Genomic DNA, 17,429 nt, shown 5'->3' on the forward strand with positions numbered 1-17,429 from the left:
CCTTATTGCTTGCATTTTAGTTTTCTCACTCTTCCAGTTTCCCATTACTTTTGGCAACTTTGTACTCATGAGCTTTTGGTACCTTTCTTTATTTCCTGAGTTATCCAAGGCAGGTGCTCCTGCCCTTTCTTTTAACTGGAATATACTTCCGAGCACTATGAAAAATCTCTTTGAAAGTTTTTCACCTTTCCTCAACTGTCCCACCATATAGCCTATGTTCCCAGTCTATGCTAGCCAGCTACTCCCTCATCCCATTTCACCTTACTTAATCTGATAATGCAACTTCCTGCTTACCCTGTTGTGCCTCCTACCTTGACAAATTTATATGTTGGCATATTGAAAGTTATACCTTACATTTTCATCCATACAGTTGGCGTGGCAATTAGCACATCTTTACAGATTCGAATCCTGCACCATCTGTAAGGAGTTTGTACATTCTTCCCCCCTGTCTGCATGGGTTTTCCCCAGGGGCTCTGGTTTCTTCCCACCATTCTAAACATAAATTGGACGACACAGACTTGTGGGCTGAAATGGTCTGTTACCATGATGTATGTCTATATTTTTTTTAAAAATCCATCTGTTTCACCCTGTTGCTCTTAAATTCTCCTGACTTTCTATTTCTTGTCTAATTAACTTTCAATTGTCATGTGCAATTTTTCTTGACTATATTATTTGTATCTGTGAAGAAAAAAATGTAGGACACAGTACAGATATCTGGGATCACCATGTCCCATTCTGTGATAAAAGAACATTCTCTAGATTTCTTATTTTTGTCTTCTAACTTCCAACCAGTTACTAATACAAGGCAGAGGCTAATTCTGCTTATTTTTTTCTAATACTTACTTGCATATAATTTCCAAATAGACCTACTCAAAATTAAACAATCAATCAAGATGAGATTTGAAGGTATAAAAGATCTTAAGTTTTATTCTCCCAATTCTCCAGTAGAAAAGGAGACCAGCAGAACTTTAAAAAAAAATGGAAATGCATGTGTGGAACAGGTGAGAACAGTATTACTTATGGATGTCTATAAGAATGGTGGAATTGGAAGAAGAGAACACTATTAAGAAAATATTACAGATGCTGCTTAAAAGGTAGGAGAAATGGTAGTGAGAAAGCAGCAAATGTTATTAGAATTGGGAAAAAAATAGCACCGATATCTTAGCATTGTGGAGTTTGTGGTTTTATCTAAACAGTCTGCACATCAAGGGCCTTGAGGGTGTCCAATTTCAACTTGGCATAAGTGTTGTAGAGAGTGCAACCCCTTCTTCATCGCATGCAGCTGATAACTAGCCACTGAGTCAACACTTGTCTAATCCTGATCGACCCCTTGTCTCAGCTTCTGTAGCAGCACATGAGATCCACCCTAAAAATCTAAGAATACTGTTTCCATGCAAGCGGAGACTCCTATCCATCTGGGTGCTGGATTATAATATTAATTAAAGCTTATAATTATTATTATAGTTTGGCAATTTAAGACATTCTGTCCAGGTTTAAGCATCATCAAGTCCTGGTGCTGTCCTAAGCTTTAAAATATCTTGGCAAGATTTCCATCAGTATTTTTCTTTTGATACATGAAGGAGACTGGAACATTCATCAAGTAGTATAAATATTGTATCCATCAGTTCATTTTATACTCTACATTATACACAGGGCTCGTACATTTTATAAATCATTGCATGTAGTTTTTTCTGATAACAAAATACCAATGGAGCATATTCTTGGGTATTATACAAACAAAAGCAATTTGCTGTTTTTTAATTACATTCTTAACTTCTCAAATTAAAATATGTATGTTTCTTTTATGCATTGGTTAGTTTTTCTATCAATTTCCTATTACCTAGAGCCTTCAAGTTAAATAATCAGTTAGTAAAGTACGATTATACTTCTGGATAATTTCACACAAATTCAATGCTAATTGACAGATTATTTCAATAACCATTGTTTTGTACTTTGAAAAAGAGGTCAAGCTATTTTTCTTCTAGGTCAAAATTTGGTATCCAGCTGTTGACAGAATTTGAAAAGAAATCGCTGTGCATCTGGAATACATATGTGTGTTTTATCTCAAAAAATATTTGTATTACTTCAAAGAGCCTTTTATTTTCAGAAAAATATGTATGATTGAATATTTATTGCCAGTGTCTTGAGGCAAGATTTTAATCAATATTTAGGTTGCTTTAAATTGGTTCATTATCTTTGAAAGGCAATGGAGTTTCCATAGTTAGAAATTATTGAATTAAACAGATTACAATCAAATTTGTTGTCCTTATTGGAATTACATTGACCCTTTTGAAGAAGCTAATTTTTGAATAATTACAGCCAAGTAAAGTGTTTTCTGTTGCTTGTATATGCAGAACGTGCAATTTTGAGAAGCATTCACATGGTTTTTTCAAAGTTGCTTTAAAAACCACTTTTTCCTAAAAATAAACTTTATTCACAATTATTTACCAAAAAAGAAAACTGCCGAGTCTTTTAAAATCCTTACACCATTGTGATACCTTGTTGTTACTCCCCAGCAACGATTAAAAAATTAGCCAAGATGGTGTTATATTTAAAATAATATTTGTAATTATTAATCAATGATTATATAACACCTAATCTAACTAACTTGAGTAAATATATATACAATTATCTAATATAAACTTTAACTATGCGCGAATATATTGGGAGGTGTGTGGGGAATACCCCAAGCTACTACATCTCAAGGCTCAATTCTCGGAAGGCAGTTCAAAGTTCAGTTTCAGAAATTTAGTGATGACATTTGGGTTTGAAGTTGATGCAACACACAGGCCTTAGAATGGTGAGGAATCCAGTCCATAAGTGGATGCAACATGCAGGCTTTAAGTTGAAGTTTGCAGTTCCTGAAAAGGGCGGGGGGGGGGGGAAGGAATTGGGGTGGTGGTGACAGAACATTGATTACTCAGGAAACCCTTATTGAGGTGCTTCAGAGAAATGTCCTTTTTAGAAAAGTGCCTTCTTCTGGAATTAGAACCCTTTTCATAGGTCAGTTAAAGTAGAGTGCAGTATTTTTTCTTCGTGGGTCAGTCGAAGTGGTCTCATCCCTCTATTCTAAAGGAGGAATTCTGACAATTTGCCTATAACTGCACAATGAAGTCAAGTGGCTTTCTCAATCCCACAAAGAAAGTCAAAGAGCTCATTACTCTTGTGCTGCTTCCTTAAAATGGCCTCCTGAAAAAGATTATGCACTGTCTTTTCAAATAAGTTGGTCACATGACTGCTGCCCCTAGCTTTTCCAATACTTCTTCCTTTCACTTTGCAAAATGTATCAAGTAAAGAACATGCAGTCTTTGAAGCCTGCAGCCCTTTTCACAGTTACTTTCCAAAACCTGCAAGGTCCCACACAACTAAAATGAAATTTAAAATGGGAATGTCACTCTAGGAATATAGTTGAATGACTAGATAGTGTATCTTTAATTTGATAAACATCTGGGGCAATTATCAAATGGGATAGGAAACATTTTGTGAGAATGGGAGAAATGACCAGAAGAACTCAGTGGATTCCACTGATGGTGAAAATTCTGCTAACATTTTCCAGAGCATCTGAATGTTCTGGGATATATCCCAGGTTTCAGGCAACAGGGTGGAAAACTTAAAGAGCATATGAGATTGTCATCTGTGAATGTTTTAGAAAGTGAGCAGCTGGCAAAAGGTGAATGTGAGAACCAAGAGGGAAAGTGATGAGTGAATTGGGGTGGGGGATGAGGTAAGTCTGAGGGAGGCAGGAGATTGAAAGAGGGAAAGTATCAGAAGGGGTTGCAGTGTCGGGAACATGGTATGAGTGGAACAATATGTCTGTGTCCATGAGTTTGTCTTTGCTCAGACTGTGCTTGCACCTAAATCTTAGAACAGAACTTCCAATTACATTGGAATCAGAATGTGACCTTTCTCTGGCAAGTCTAAATCATGGCCAGTGTGCAAGAACCACCTATATTAAAATAATTTGTGTGTGAGATCTTTAGTTCAGAACTGGAGGGAAAGTAAATCATTCACTACCCTCAGGGACTTTCATGAAGAAAAATGAAATTCACCCAAGCACATCTACTTTGTATAATATAAACTGTACACAAATAGAAAGAGGTTGTTTAATGAGCAAAGTGTATCTGGGAAAAAAAATAGATTCACTTTTTGTTGAATTAATTCCACTCTGTTCCATGAATCTCTTAGTAAGATAAAATTCTTCTTCAGATTTTAATCTTTGATTAACCATGCTTTACTTTTTGCAGGATATGTAGACAACTCTGGTTTAAAACTGTTCTACACAGCTGCCTTGAGGAAGTATGACGCTGGAATTATTGAAACTGGTGTCTGGGTCAGTCTTTATCACATGATACCACCTGATATGTCAAGTTATATTTCACAAGGTCACTGCAGCATGGAATGCCTACAAGAAGTAAGCTTTTATATTGACTCGTAAGTTTTCTCATTTAATTTTGAATCATTCCCAAATCAAAATTATCTCTTATTTGTATGATGCAAATAGTATTTGTCATAACCAAGAGCAGAAATATGTAGTCAAGTTATTCATTGTGGCCTTTGTAATAAAAGAATTGCGGAGATGTGGCTTTTTATTATGCCAATGTGGTTTTTGTCAAATTTGATGTTCATGAAACTAAATAAGCATCAAATTTATTCTGTATCACACTCATTTTAGGATTTTTATTGTGTATCTGATCATTTCCCACTTTGTTACAGCTGTACTTAGAAGATCAACAATTTTTATTTTATCACTAATATTTTATTTAATTACATTTTCAAAATGTAATAACTTAGTAATTTAAAATAAAAATATATTGGAGTTAATAAAATATAATTTCTCCAAGAGTTCCAAACAAAGCCACTGAGGGATTTAGTTTCAATTTCAAATTGAGTATCATCAATAACATTTGAAAAACCTTTCTCTAATATTTTTCCAAACTGGTCACATCTAGAAAATATGGATTTGTGACGGCGCACATCCTTATGGCGAACCGGCCCCGCTTGTATTGCGGTCAAATGTCAGTTCGGCAAGGAATCCCTCCTGTTCCTGGGACACACCATTTCGGCAGCTGGGGCTGCGCCGGCGCCAGAGAAGGTAGAGGCTGTTCAACAATTCCCCAAACCCTCCACCCTGAGAGGCCTCCAAGAGTTCGCGGGAATGATGAACTTTTACCATAGTCTCATCCACAGAGCCACGCGCACCATGCGCACATTGTTCATGCTCATGGCCATCAAAGAAAATACTTTATCGTGGTCAGAGGAGGTGGACAGGGCTTTCATCGCCATTCTGCTGGTCCACCCGCGGCAAGAGGTGCACACGGCACTCTCCGTGGAGGCCTCAGCTACGGCAATGGGGGGGTTACTGGAACAGTGGCTCAATGGACAATGGTGCCCGCTGGCCTTTTTCAGCAAGCAGCTGCACCCGCCGGAGCTCAAATACAGCACCTTCGACTGGGAGCTCCTAGCACTGTATTTGGCCATTTGCCATTTCTGCTACTTCCTCATGGGCAGGCCATTCACAGCCTTCACGGATCACAAGCCTCTCACTCAAGCACTGGCGATGGCCAAGAATCCATGATCTGCCAGACAGCAGGGCCGCCTCTCGTACGTGTCTGACTTCACGTCCGACATCAGACACAGGGCTGGCAAGGACAACGTAGTAGCAGATGTGCTCTCCCATCCACCCATCAACACTCTCGCGCCTGGCCTAGATTACGAGCAACTGGCTCAGGCACAGACAAACGATGCGGAGACGCAGACCTTGAGGACCGCCATCTCAGGCCCAGCAGCCCGGACACATTGCTCTGCAATGTCTCAACAGGCACGACATGCCCAGTGGTCCCGTCGCACTGGAGGTCGAAGGTCTTCAGTCTGATCCATGACTTCACTCACCCAGCAGTAAAGACAACCATGCGGATGGTCACGGAGCGGTTTGTGTGGCACGGGCTGAAGAAGGAGGTGGTGGAACTGGCCAGGAACTGTAGCAGGTGCCAGACCTCCAAGGACCAGTGACACATGTGATCCCCCATCCAGAACTTCGACCTGGCGGTTTGCAGATTCCAACACGTCCACATTGATGTCGTTGGGCCCCTGGCAGAGTCCAAGGAGGCTCGTTACCTCCTCACAGTGGTTACCGTGATTAAGGAGGCTTCCGTGGAGATGTACACCAGGACTCTGGTCAGCCAATGGATTGCCTCTTTCGGAGTCCCGGTGCACATCACTAGCGACAGAGGGGTCCAGTTCACATCTGCCCTGTGGACTCAGATGGCGAAGCTCCTGGGGATCAAGCTCCACCACACCACAGCATTCCACCTGCAGTCCAACAGGTTAGTGGAGAGGTTCCACAGGCACCTGAAGGCATCGCTTATAGCCATGCTCTCTGGACCTGACTGGGCGGACAAACTACTCTGGGTCCTCCACGGGTTTATGATGGCACCCAAGGAGGACCTGCAGGCTTCAGCAGCGGAGATGGTCTATAGTGCACAGCTTTCCCTGCCAGGTGAGTTTTTCAGCCCAGACCCTGACTGACACCACGGCCACGGACAAAAACCTGCTGGCGGACCTACGCAGGCAACTGGCCTCTCTAGCTCCCCCACCACCAGCACGCCACGGCACCCAGCCGTTTCAACTCCCCAAAGAGCTCGACTCGGCCCAGTTCATTTTCGTGCGGAGGGGACCACAAGGTGCACCGCTACAGCGACTGTACAAGGGGCCATACAAAGTCTTGCACTGGTTCGGCAAAACCTTCATCCTGGACATTGGAGGGAAGAGAGGTACTTTTTACGGTGGGGGACCTTCAGGTGGCCCATCTGGACTTATCACAGCCGGTGCAGACGGACGCACCCAAGCGCCGGGGCCAACCGCCAAAGCGACAGGACGTGTAGCCGGTTTGGGGGGATTGTGTGGCAGCACACATCCTCATGGTGAACTGACCCCACTTGTATTGCCACATGGCAGGGCAGCCATGGGGAAATGGCTTCGTCAGAGGTTTATTTCTGACTCCAGCATCCCTTCGAGCGCAGACCCTAGGCAGCAATTATGATGTCACAATGTACCAGGTGACTGAGCTCATGCTGCCCTTAAAGGGGCGTGCTGAATTTGAATAAAATCTGTCATTGATGACCCTCAATATGGTGGCTATGTTTCTTCCACTGCTCACACTGCCACAGATTAAAGAAGCATCACCAATTTTGCATTTATCACAAGGATTTATATATGGGTAAAAACAAGATAATTTGAGTTTAGACATGGGCCCTATGTATCACTGAATTCCAGCAGACAGTGGCAAGCACACAGATATGTAGTGTTAATCAGTTTGAAAATAGATTAACAAATAACAAGTGTTAATCAATTTGAAAATAATAAAATATGTTATTAACTCCAATTAAATGTTGAATTTTATCTTTTTACTTTATTGCTGTTAAGTCATGCTATTTTGATTAAATGGAAAGATAATACCCCACCCATTCATACACAATGGCTAAGGCACAAATTGCACTTGTTAAATTTAGAAAAAAAATAGATATTCAATTAATTCAAAAATTAGATTCCAAATCTTATAGATGTTCATGAACTATTGAAGGTTCAGAATTTTGTTACTGTGTTTCTCACTTTGTTTCAGCAACACAAACTTTCAACCTTGTTTAGGGTTAGGGGCTTGGAAAATTTATATTTATTATTATGGTTTTGCTTTGGAAATACATATGTATGATTATTCTTACAATGCTTTTCTTTGTTTTTTTTCTGTAGCACATTTCCTAATTGTATTGTACAAACTTATTATTATTGAGAATCAATAAAAATATTTTAAAAAGAAAATAAAAATAACATCAGCCCATCAATTCTATTCAAAGTTTTTTAAAAAAGATGGTCTAATCTGATCTTGACCACTACTCCACTTTCTATTCCCCATAATTCCTTGGATAGTCCAAAGACCGGTCCATCTTGACGTTGTGTATATTCAGTGCCTCTGCCTCTCTGAGGTAGAGAATTCTAAGATTTCATGTCTCTCTTGGAGACTAAATTCCTCGCATCTTTATCTTTTTTCTTAGATGAACAACCCTTTATCCTGAAACAACACCTACTTCCATATTCCTGGGTGAGAAAAATAGTTTCTGTTAGAGAGAATGAATATTTTTAAATATGCTAGCACAGAATCAAATTAACTGGTACTTTCCATATCTATCTCATTTGTCACAGCATATTTCATTAAAGTCTTGTCAAAATATCACAATTTTCTAGTATATTCATATTTCACTAGCTGATGAACCTGCTGAATGAATGTATTTGTTAGGTGGAAAATTGTCGCATTCTTATTTAAGCTTTAAACAAAATGAAAATGTCTCAAAACTACATATTCCAAATCCATTAAAAATTTACTCAATTAAATTGTCTTTTGCATATTTTAACATAATTTTTACAACACCATTACCCAAGAGCTTAATATAATTTTCTCATTTAGCTTATTTTTTTATTTCAAACTGACTGTACCAATCATTTGCTCAAAATAGTTGTAACTGGCACAGAATAATAAAATTCCCAAAGCATCTGTTAAAAAAAAATGATTAAACTGAATTACATAGTGGTCTAAATCGGAGTTAATTACCATTTCTTTTGAGTGGAAAAGCAAATTCCACACATGATGGTGAGAATCTGTAGAGAGAAAAAGGTAGGTTGAATGAGTGGCAAGAGCAAAGCAGGTGAAGTACAATGTTGGTAAATGCAAGGTCATACACTTTGGAAGGAAAAATAGATCAGGTTATTATTTAAATAGTGAAATATTGCAGCATGCTGTTGTGCAAAGGGACTTGGAAGTTCTTGGGCATGAATTCCAAAAGTGTTTGCAGGTACAACAGGTAATCATGAAGGCAAATGGAATGTTGGCGCTCATTGCTAGAAAATAGAATGCAAGAGCAGGAAGTTTCAGCTGGAACTAGTGAGTCTTGGAGCATGATGTACATTCTAGTCTCCTTACTTGAGAAATTGTGTATTGGCTTTGAAAGCAGTGCAGAGGAAGTGTGCCATGTTAATTCTAGACATGAGGTGGTTAACCATTGAGAGATGAATCACCTGAGACTGTACTCACTGGAATTCAGAAGTATAAGAGGGGGTCTTATATATTATTAAATGGATAGATACAATGAAGACAGAACGTTGTTTTAACTGATAAGTGAGACTAGAAATATAGGACATAACCTCAAGATTTGAGGAAATATCTTTAGGATGGAGAGGTGGAGGAACTGCTTTTTACAGAGAACAGTGAATCTGTGGAATTCTATGTCAAAGGAAGCATTAAAGGGCTTCCTCAATAAATGCATTTGAGACTTGGATGGATTTTTACATAGTAGCGAAATTAATGGTTACAGGAAAAAGGCAGGTAAGTGGAGGTATCTACTGGAAGATAGCTGACTCTTTCTCCTATTGTGTTCTTATGTTTTGTCATGTCTTCCAACTTGTGTGTATTCTTAAGTAATCTGTTAGGACCAATGTCAAATAAGCACCCAATAGTATTACAAAAGTAGAACTTCCTGTTTACAATTTCCGCCTTTGACATTTCTTCTATATTTCATGTGCTTGGGAAGAAAATAACCAAAAGCAAGATAATTAGTTCTTGAAGTCTGTACAAGTAATCTCATCTATTTTCAATGTTGGTACATCCTCTACTTTATATTAAAAAAAATATTTTTAAATCACAGGCTTTGTCTCAGGAAAAGGCATCTGGGATCCATGTATTTGCTGTACTTCTCCATTCACATCTTGCAGGACGAGCCCTGAGAATACGGCATTACAGAAATAGTGTAGAGCAACCTCTCCTTGCATACGATAACGAGTTTGACTTCAATTTTCAAGAGTTCCGCTACCTAAACGAGGAAAGACTTCTTCTGCCGGTACATATGCACTCTTTTCCAATCTTTCACCGTGTAGGTATTGCTTAATATTGCAATGAGCTGAAGGAAATATTTTCCAAATATTTATAACCACATAGAGATGTAATTAATTTGAATGCTTCAACAAAGAGCTTCTTGTCTAACTACTTGCCTTTGGCATTATTGGTTGAGGGAGGAGATGCAAAATGTGTACTATTTAGTGATTAGTATGAAGACTGCTGCATCCAGTTCATGACACTTCATCAGAGACTTACACGGCAACAATATAAATCTATTGAACAAAGATTAGTAATCAACAGAAAAAAAATTAATGATAAATTACCAATTACATATCTAATTGACTGGATAAAATATATGAATCAGGAAAGAGAAATTGAATAGAAGGTTTGAAAAAAAACATTGATTGGCAGACACAGGAAAATTATTCCTTTACTTCTCTATTTGCCATTTTCCTTCGGGTAAGGTCTGTGCAGTTCAAAATCTAATTAGTTTCTAATAAATATGCATTTTCCTCAAGAAACAGTGCAACTTTTGTGAAAGGAATATTAAAGTTTAGATGTACCTATCTTTCATAGAAATGTAATTTCATCAAATGTATATTTTAATGCATATTTATCATTTGTTACCACTCTTAACTGTAAGCTTTTAAATTGTCTTTCAGGGTGATAGTTTGGTGACTGAATGCCAATATAACACCAGATCCCGCAGGAATATGACATGGGTAGGAAAATTGATAGTTTAAAAATCATGCAATCTTGTTTTCATGGGAATTTTTTTATAGCTGCACTGATTCACTTGCAAATTAATGATTAGTTTCTAACATTTGAGAAGAAAACATTATCTTTTTAATTTATATTATACAGTTTGTCATTCCATAAAATGCATGTGTGACCAGAAATGCTAAAGAAATGTTTATACTTTCAGAAAACAGACTCAAATTTCTGACTGGTATAATTAGATTAGATTCAACTTTATTGTCATTGTGCCAAGTACAGATACAAAAATAGTATCTAACCAGAAGTACAAAGAATATGCTATTTAAAGTAACTGTGTATAAAAGCAAGCACTCCAGCAAGCAAACAAGTATAAAAGTACTGACAGTACAATGTGAGTGCCATACTGCTCAATACTGTGATTTAAGGCTCAGCAGGGTCACAGCCTCAGAAAAGAAGCTCTTCCTGAGCCTGCTGGTTTGGGAGTTGAGGCTCCTGTAGATGGAAGGAGAGTAAAAAGTCTTTAGTTAGAGTGTGATGCATCCTTGATAATGCTTTTTGCCCTGCCCAGGCAATGTTTCTGATAGATGTACTCAATTGTGGGCAATTGGGTACTGATAATCCGCTAGGCAGTCTTCCCTACCTGCTGGAGTGGTTTACAATCTGATATGGGACAGTGGCCATAGCATTCTGAAATGCTGTAGGTGAGTACGCTCCTAAGGGTACAGTGGTTAAAAAAAAGTCCATCAGTATTCTGGGACAGAGGTGAGCAGAAAGTAAAGGTGAAGGTTGATGACAAAAAGGTGCACATTTTAAATACCAATAATAATCATCCTTAAACCACTTTATAAGGACCATCTGTTATAATGATTGCACTAGTAACTTCAGATAATATCAATTTTGTAAACTTGCAAATGCAAAAGCTTTATTGTAGAGTGAGTCACACATTTTTCCACCATTTTTAATATTTGCTTCAGGAATTATTCAACGTCTAGGGTGGGGAGGCAATAGACTACCAAGTTTTCCTACTCAAATGCCATATAAAAATTCATTAGTTTTTATGTTTCACTCCACGGAGGAATATTGATGTTAGGGAACAAGACCGGTCAGGTGATAGATATATGTGTAGGTGAACATTTTGGGTCCAGAGACTATGATACCATTGGCTTAAAGTTAATTATGGAAAAGGACAAGTCTGGTCCTCATGTTGGGATTCTAAATTGTAGGAAGGCAAATTTTGTGGAAATGAGAAAAAATCTAAGAAGAGTGGATATGTTGTTTTATGGCAAGGGTGTGTTAAGTAAGTGGATGGCCTTCAAAGGCAAAGTTAACAGGCATAGGCAATACTGTTTTGCAAAGGATATTGCGATATGGTTAAGGAGAAGGTGTACAGCAACAAGGAGCTAATGAGGTACTTGAAGAGTACAGAAGATTCAACAAAATACTCAAGGAGGAAATTAGGAAGGCAAAATGAAGACACAAGGTTGCAATGGCAGATAATATGAAGGTAAGAGTTTCTACAAGTATATTAAGAGTAAAAGGATAGTAAGGGACAAAAATTGGTCCTCTAGAGGATCAGAGTGGTCAACAACGTGTGGAGTCTCAAGTAATGGTGAGGGGGTGGGTGGGTGGAGATCTTAAACAGTTTTCTTTTCCATCAGTGCTTACTCAGGATGGAAGGAAAACAAACAGAAGTGTCATGGAACATATGGAGATTTAGGAGGAAGTGGTGCCTGCTGCCTTACAATGAATAAAGGTAGATAAATCCCCTGTGCTGGATGATATTCCCTTGGACCTTGAGGGAGACTAGTGTAAAAATTTCAGTGGCCCTGTCAGATATATTCAAAACATTGTTAGCCACGAGTTAGGTGCCAGAGGATTGGAAGGTTGCTCATGTGGTCCTGTTGTTTATAAAAAGGCTCCAAAAATAAACCAGGTAGTTATAGACCAGTGAGCCTGACATCAGTTGTAGGTAAATTATTAGGAGGGGTTCTGAAAGATAAGATGTATAAGTATTTGGACAGCCATGGGCTGATTAAGGACAGTTAGCATGGCTTTGTGCATGGTAGGTTATGTTTAATGAATCTTGTAGAGTTTTGAGGAGGTTACCAAGAAGGTAGATGAAGGAAAGGCTGTAGATGTTGTTTACATTGATTTTAGTAGTGCCTTTGACAGGTTAGTTCAGAAGGTTAAGACACAAGGTATCCATGGAGAATTTGTAAACTGAATTCGAAATTGGCTGTGTGGTAATGGATGATTGCTTCTCAACTGGAAGCCTGTGACTAGTGGTATGCCTCAGGGATCTGTGTTGGGGCTATTGTTGTTTGTTGTCTATAATCAATGATCTGAATGATAATATGGTAAATTGGATCAGCAAGTTTGCTGATACGAGGTGTTGTGGACAGTGAGGAAGATTTTCAAAGCTTGTAGAAGGATCTGGACCAATTGGGAGAATGGGCCAAAATTTGGCAAATGGAGTTTATTGTAGACAAGTAGGAGGTGATGCATTTTGGAAGGGCGAACCAAGGTAGGACATGCGCAGTAAATGGTAGGGCACCTAGGAATGTGGAGTAGCAAAGAGATCTGGAAAAAGAGATAAAATTGTTCCCTGAAGGTGGAGTCGCAGATGGACGGGATTGTAAAGAAAGCTTTTAGCATCTTAGCCTTTATAAATCAAAGTATTGAGTATAGGAGTTGGGATGTTATGTTGAAGTTTTGTAAAAAATTGGCGAGGCCAAATACAAATTTGGAATATTGTGTGTCGTTCTGGTCACCTAACTGCTGGAGGTTATCAGTAAGATTGAAAGAGTGCAGAGATTTACTAGGATGTTGCTGGGTCTTCAGAAGTTGAGTTATAGGGAAGGGTTAAACAGGTTAAGACTTTATTCCTTGGAGCAAAGAAGAATGAGGGGAAATTTGATAGAGGTTTATAAGATTATGAGAAGTATAGAGTGGATGTGAGTAGGCTTTTTCCACTTAGATTGGGAGAGATAAATACAAGAGGTCATAGTTTTAAGCTGAAAGTGAAAAGGTTTAGGGGGGACATTAGGGTAAAGTTCTTCACTCAGAGTGGTGGGAGTGTGTAATGAGCTGCCGTCTGATGTGGTGAATGCAGGCTTAATCTTGAGTTTTAAGAACAGTTTAGATTGATACATAGAGGGGAGAGATGTGGAGGGTTATGGAATGGAAGCAGGTCAGTGGGACTAGTAGAATAGTGGTCAGCACAGACTAGAAGGGCCAAATAGTCTCTTTTCTGTGTTGTGGCCTTCTATTACATTTTTATTAACTTTTTCCCATTTCCTCCATCCTTCACTTCCTACCTCTCAACAACATATGAATTGAAAAGAATAAGAAAGACTAGATTTTACAGTGGAAACATTTATGTTGAAATTGGACAGCAATTACTGGTAACTACACAGGTGCAGATGTGAAAATCCAGAAGTTGCTGTTCGGGAACAACATTTCTCCTAAAATGTCATCAAAAATACATCTTTCCCATTTAAAACTAAGAGTGTCGTGTACTTGTTGCAGAGAACACTCATCAGGATATTTGGGATTCATCAATTCTGGTGCAAATAGACTTTTGAATAATATGGGGTTTTGAATTGTCAAGTAATAAATTTGAGACTTTAAATCATAGGTTTATTCATTTTACTTGTAAGTACAGTATAAAATGGAGTGTTCAGAAAAAGCAAAATATAACTTAAAATATTACAGCACAGTACATGACCTTTGGTTCTCGGTGTTGTGCCAACTTGTATATTCCTACAAAAAAAAATACTAAACCCTTCCTACCTAATTTTCTTTCATCCATGTGATGTGGTGAATGCAGGCTTCATCTTGAGTCTCTTAAATGTTCTTGCTGTTTCATCCTCCACCAACATCCTTGGCAAGGCATTCCAGGCACCCACAATTCTGTGTTTAACAAAAAAAATAACTTACCCCTGACCCCTGATGTCTCCCCTAAACTTCACTTTGTAGAGAAGTCGCCTGGTGTTTGCTATTTCTGCCCTGTGAAAAAGACACTAGCTGTCCACCTTATCTTTGCCTCTCAGAATCTTGTAGACCTATATTGTCTCGTCTCATTCTCTGTGCTCCAAAGAAAGAAGTCCCTTCTATGCTAACCTTGCCTCATAAGACTTATTTTCCAATCCAGGAAACATCTTGGTAAATCTCTCTGCACCCTCTCCATCACTTATACATCCTTCCAATAATCAAGTGACCAGAACTGAACACAATATTCCAAGTGTGGTCTCACCAGAGATATGTAGAATTTCAACATGTCCTCTAAACTCTTGAATTCAATCCCCCAATTAATGAAGCCCAGCTCCTACAGGCCTTCTTAACTAGCCTATTAACCTGCAAAGCAACCTTGAGAGATATATGGATTTGGATTGCAAGGTCCTTTTTCATCCACACTCCTCATAACCAACCAACAACCCTGTACTCAGCCTTCTGGTTTGTCCTTCCAAAAAACATCAACTCACACTTACCCAGATTAAACTCTGTCTGCCACTTTTCTGCCCAACTCTGCAGCCTGTCTATATCCTTTTGTAATTTACAACTTTCAGCACTATCCACAACTCCTCCAATCTTCGTATCATTTGCAAACTTACTGACTCATCCTTGCGCTTCTTCATCTAGTTCATTTATAAAAATCACAGAGAGCAGAGGCCCCAGAACAGATCCCTGTGGAACTCTACTCTTCACAGAACTCCAGGCAGAATACTTTCCATCCACTACTACTCTTTGCTTTCTTCAAGCAAGCTTATGTTTAATCCACGCAGCCACAGTTTCATGGATCCTATGCCTCATGACTTACTGAACAAGTATCTCATGGGTGACCATGTCAAATGACAATAAAATCCATATAGACCACATCTACCACCCTACCTTCATCAATTTATTTTGTTACCTCCTCAAAAAACTCAATTTGGTTTGTGAGGCACTTCCTTCCCTTTTACAAAGCTATGCCGACTATCCTTGAATGGACTGTACTTCTCCAAATGCTCATAGATCCTATCCTTGAGAATTCTCTCCATTAGTTTGCACACCACTGACATAAGACCCACTGGTCTATAATTTTCATCATTTTCCCAATTACCTTATTTAAACAAGGGAACCATATTTAATTTAAACATATGGAAAGGTAACAGGCCATTTTGGCCCACGAACCCGTGCCACCTAATTAACCTACAAGTCCCAGTACATTTTGGAGGGTGGGAAGAAGCCGAAGCTCACTTAAACACAGGGAGAATGTACAAATTCCTTACAGACAGCGCAGGATTTGAACCCCAGTTCCGATCGCTGGCACTGTAAAGGCATTGCACTAACCGCTACGCCAACCATGCCACTATTCATCAATCCTCCAGCATCTACCCTGTGGCTTGGGAGGACTCAAAGATCACAGCCAATGCCCCAGCTATCTCTTCCCTCCATTCCCACAGCAATCTGGGGTGTATTGCCTCTGGCTGCAAGGACTTATCATTTAATGATTTTAAAAAGATCCAACTCCTCCACTTCCTTAATCTCAACAATGTCCAGCACATAGGCCTGTTCCATTCGACCTCACCCTAATCAAGGTCCTTTTCACTGGTAAATATTGAAGAATTCATTTAAGACCTCTCTAACCTCCTCCGTTTCCAGGCACCTTAAGCGGCCGCATCTTCATTCATGTCATCCTTCTGTTCTTCACAAACGCACACAATGCTTTGGGGTTCTCCCTAATCCTGTTGCCAAGGCCTTTTCATCATCCCCTTGAGCTCTCCCAAGAGATTTCTTAAATCCTTTTTTGACTGCCATATACTTCTCATGAGCATTTCCTGCTTCCTAAATCTAATGTATGCTTCCTTCTTCCTCTTAACTAGCTGCCTCACCTGTTTTATCAACCATGGTTCCCTTTCCTACTATCTTTTGTTTCAATGGAACAAACTTATCCTGAACCCCATGCAAATGGTCCATAAACATCCTCCACATTATTTCTGTGCTTTCTCCCATGAACATCTGTTTCCAATATCTCCCTAGTTCCTGCCTCGTAACATCAAAATTAGCCCTTCCCCAATTGAACACTTTCCCATTTTGTCTACTTTTATCCTTGTCCATAAGCTAAGCTAAAGCTCAGAGTTGTGATCACTATCACCACAATGCTCCCACACCAAGAGGTCTGCCACCTGACCAGGTTCATTACTCAGTACTAGATCCAGTATGGCCCCTCCTCTAGTCAGTTGTTCCACATACTGTGTCAGAAATCCTTTTTTGACACACCTGACAAATTCTGCCCCATCTATCCCCATTGTTGTCAGGAGGTGCCAGTCAACATTGGGGAAGTTGAGAGACTCCAGCTTGTGGCCGATAGAGTAATACGTTTTTGTTGTTCCTGAACAACTAAACTTTCTCCCACTACCTAACAGCTATTTTAATCTGTAAAAGCTGTTCTGGGAATCTTTTTAAATCTCCCTCTAAATGGCAGACGTGAAGTGGAAGGGACCGTTCCTGAACTATGTTCCTGAAACATAGAAGAAAAAAAAGCTTCAAAAATTGGTTGAAGAAATTCTCATAAGATCAGAAGCTAAGATTGATAATTTGAGCGTGTTACAAGGCACTGGATCAAAAAATTACAAAGTTTCAAGGGTGTTTTAAAGAGTTTTAAAAAATAATACCACAAGCTTTCAATGGACCTTGAAGATCAACGTATTTACATTTTGGAAAAAAAGAGTTGATGCCTTTACAGAAGAGCTTTGAGAGACTGCAGCTGACTTAGAAAAATATAAGCATAAAGCTATAGACCTAGATAGCAGACAAGGAATTTGCGTGTTTTTGGACTTCCTAAAGG

General features: G+C 39.1%; 1 protein-coding gene across 4 annotated transcripts in view; it reads left to right on the top strand.

Moving 5' to 3' along the window:
- Nucleotides 1–17,429, top strand: part of moxd1 (monooxygenase, DBH-like 1) — a 199,835-nt gene that overhangs the window by 170,293 nt on the left and 12,113 nt on the right. For all 4 annotated transcript variants that reach the window (XM_069887036.1, XM_069887035.1, XM_069887034.1 and 1 more), the window contains 3 exons: nt 4,245–4,411; nt 9,693–9,884; nt 10,546–10,605. In XM_069887036.1, coding sequence (XP_069743137.1) covers nt 4,245–4,411; nt 9,693–9,884; nt 10,546–10,605 — 419 coding nt within the window. The remainder of the gene's footprint in view (nt 1–4,244; nt 4,412–9,692; nt 9,885–10,545; nt 10,606–17,429) is intronic.

This window comes from Narcine bancroftii, chromosome 6, assembly GCF_036971445.1.
Source record: "Narcine bancroftii isolate sNarBan1 chromosome 6, sNarBan1.hap1, whole genome shotgun sequence".
Taxonomy (NCBI): domain Eukaryota; kingdom Metazoa; phylum Chordata; class Chondrichthyes; order Torpediniformes; family Narcinidae; genus Narcine; species Narcine bancroftii.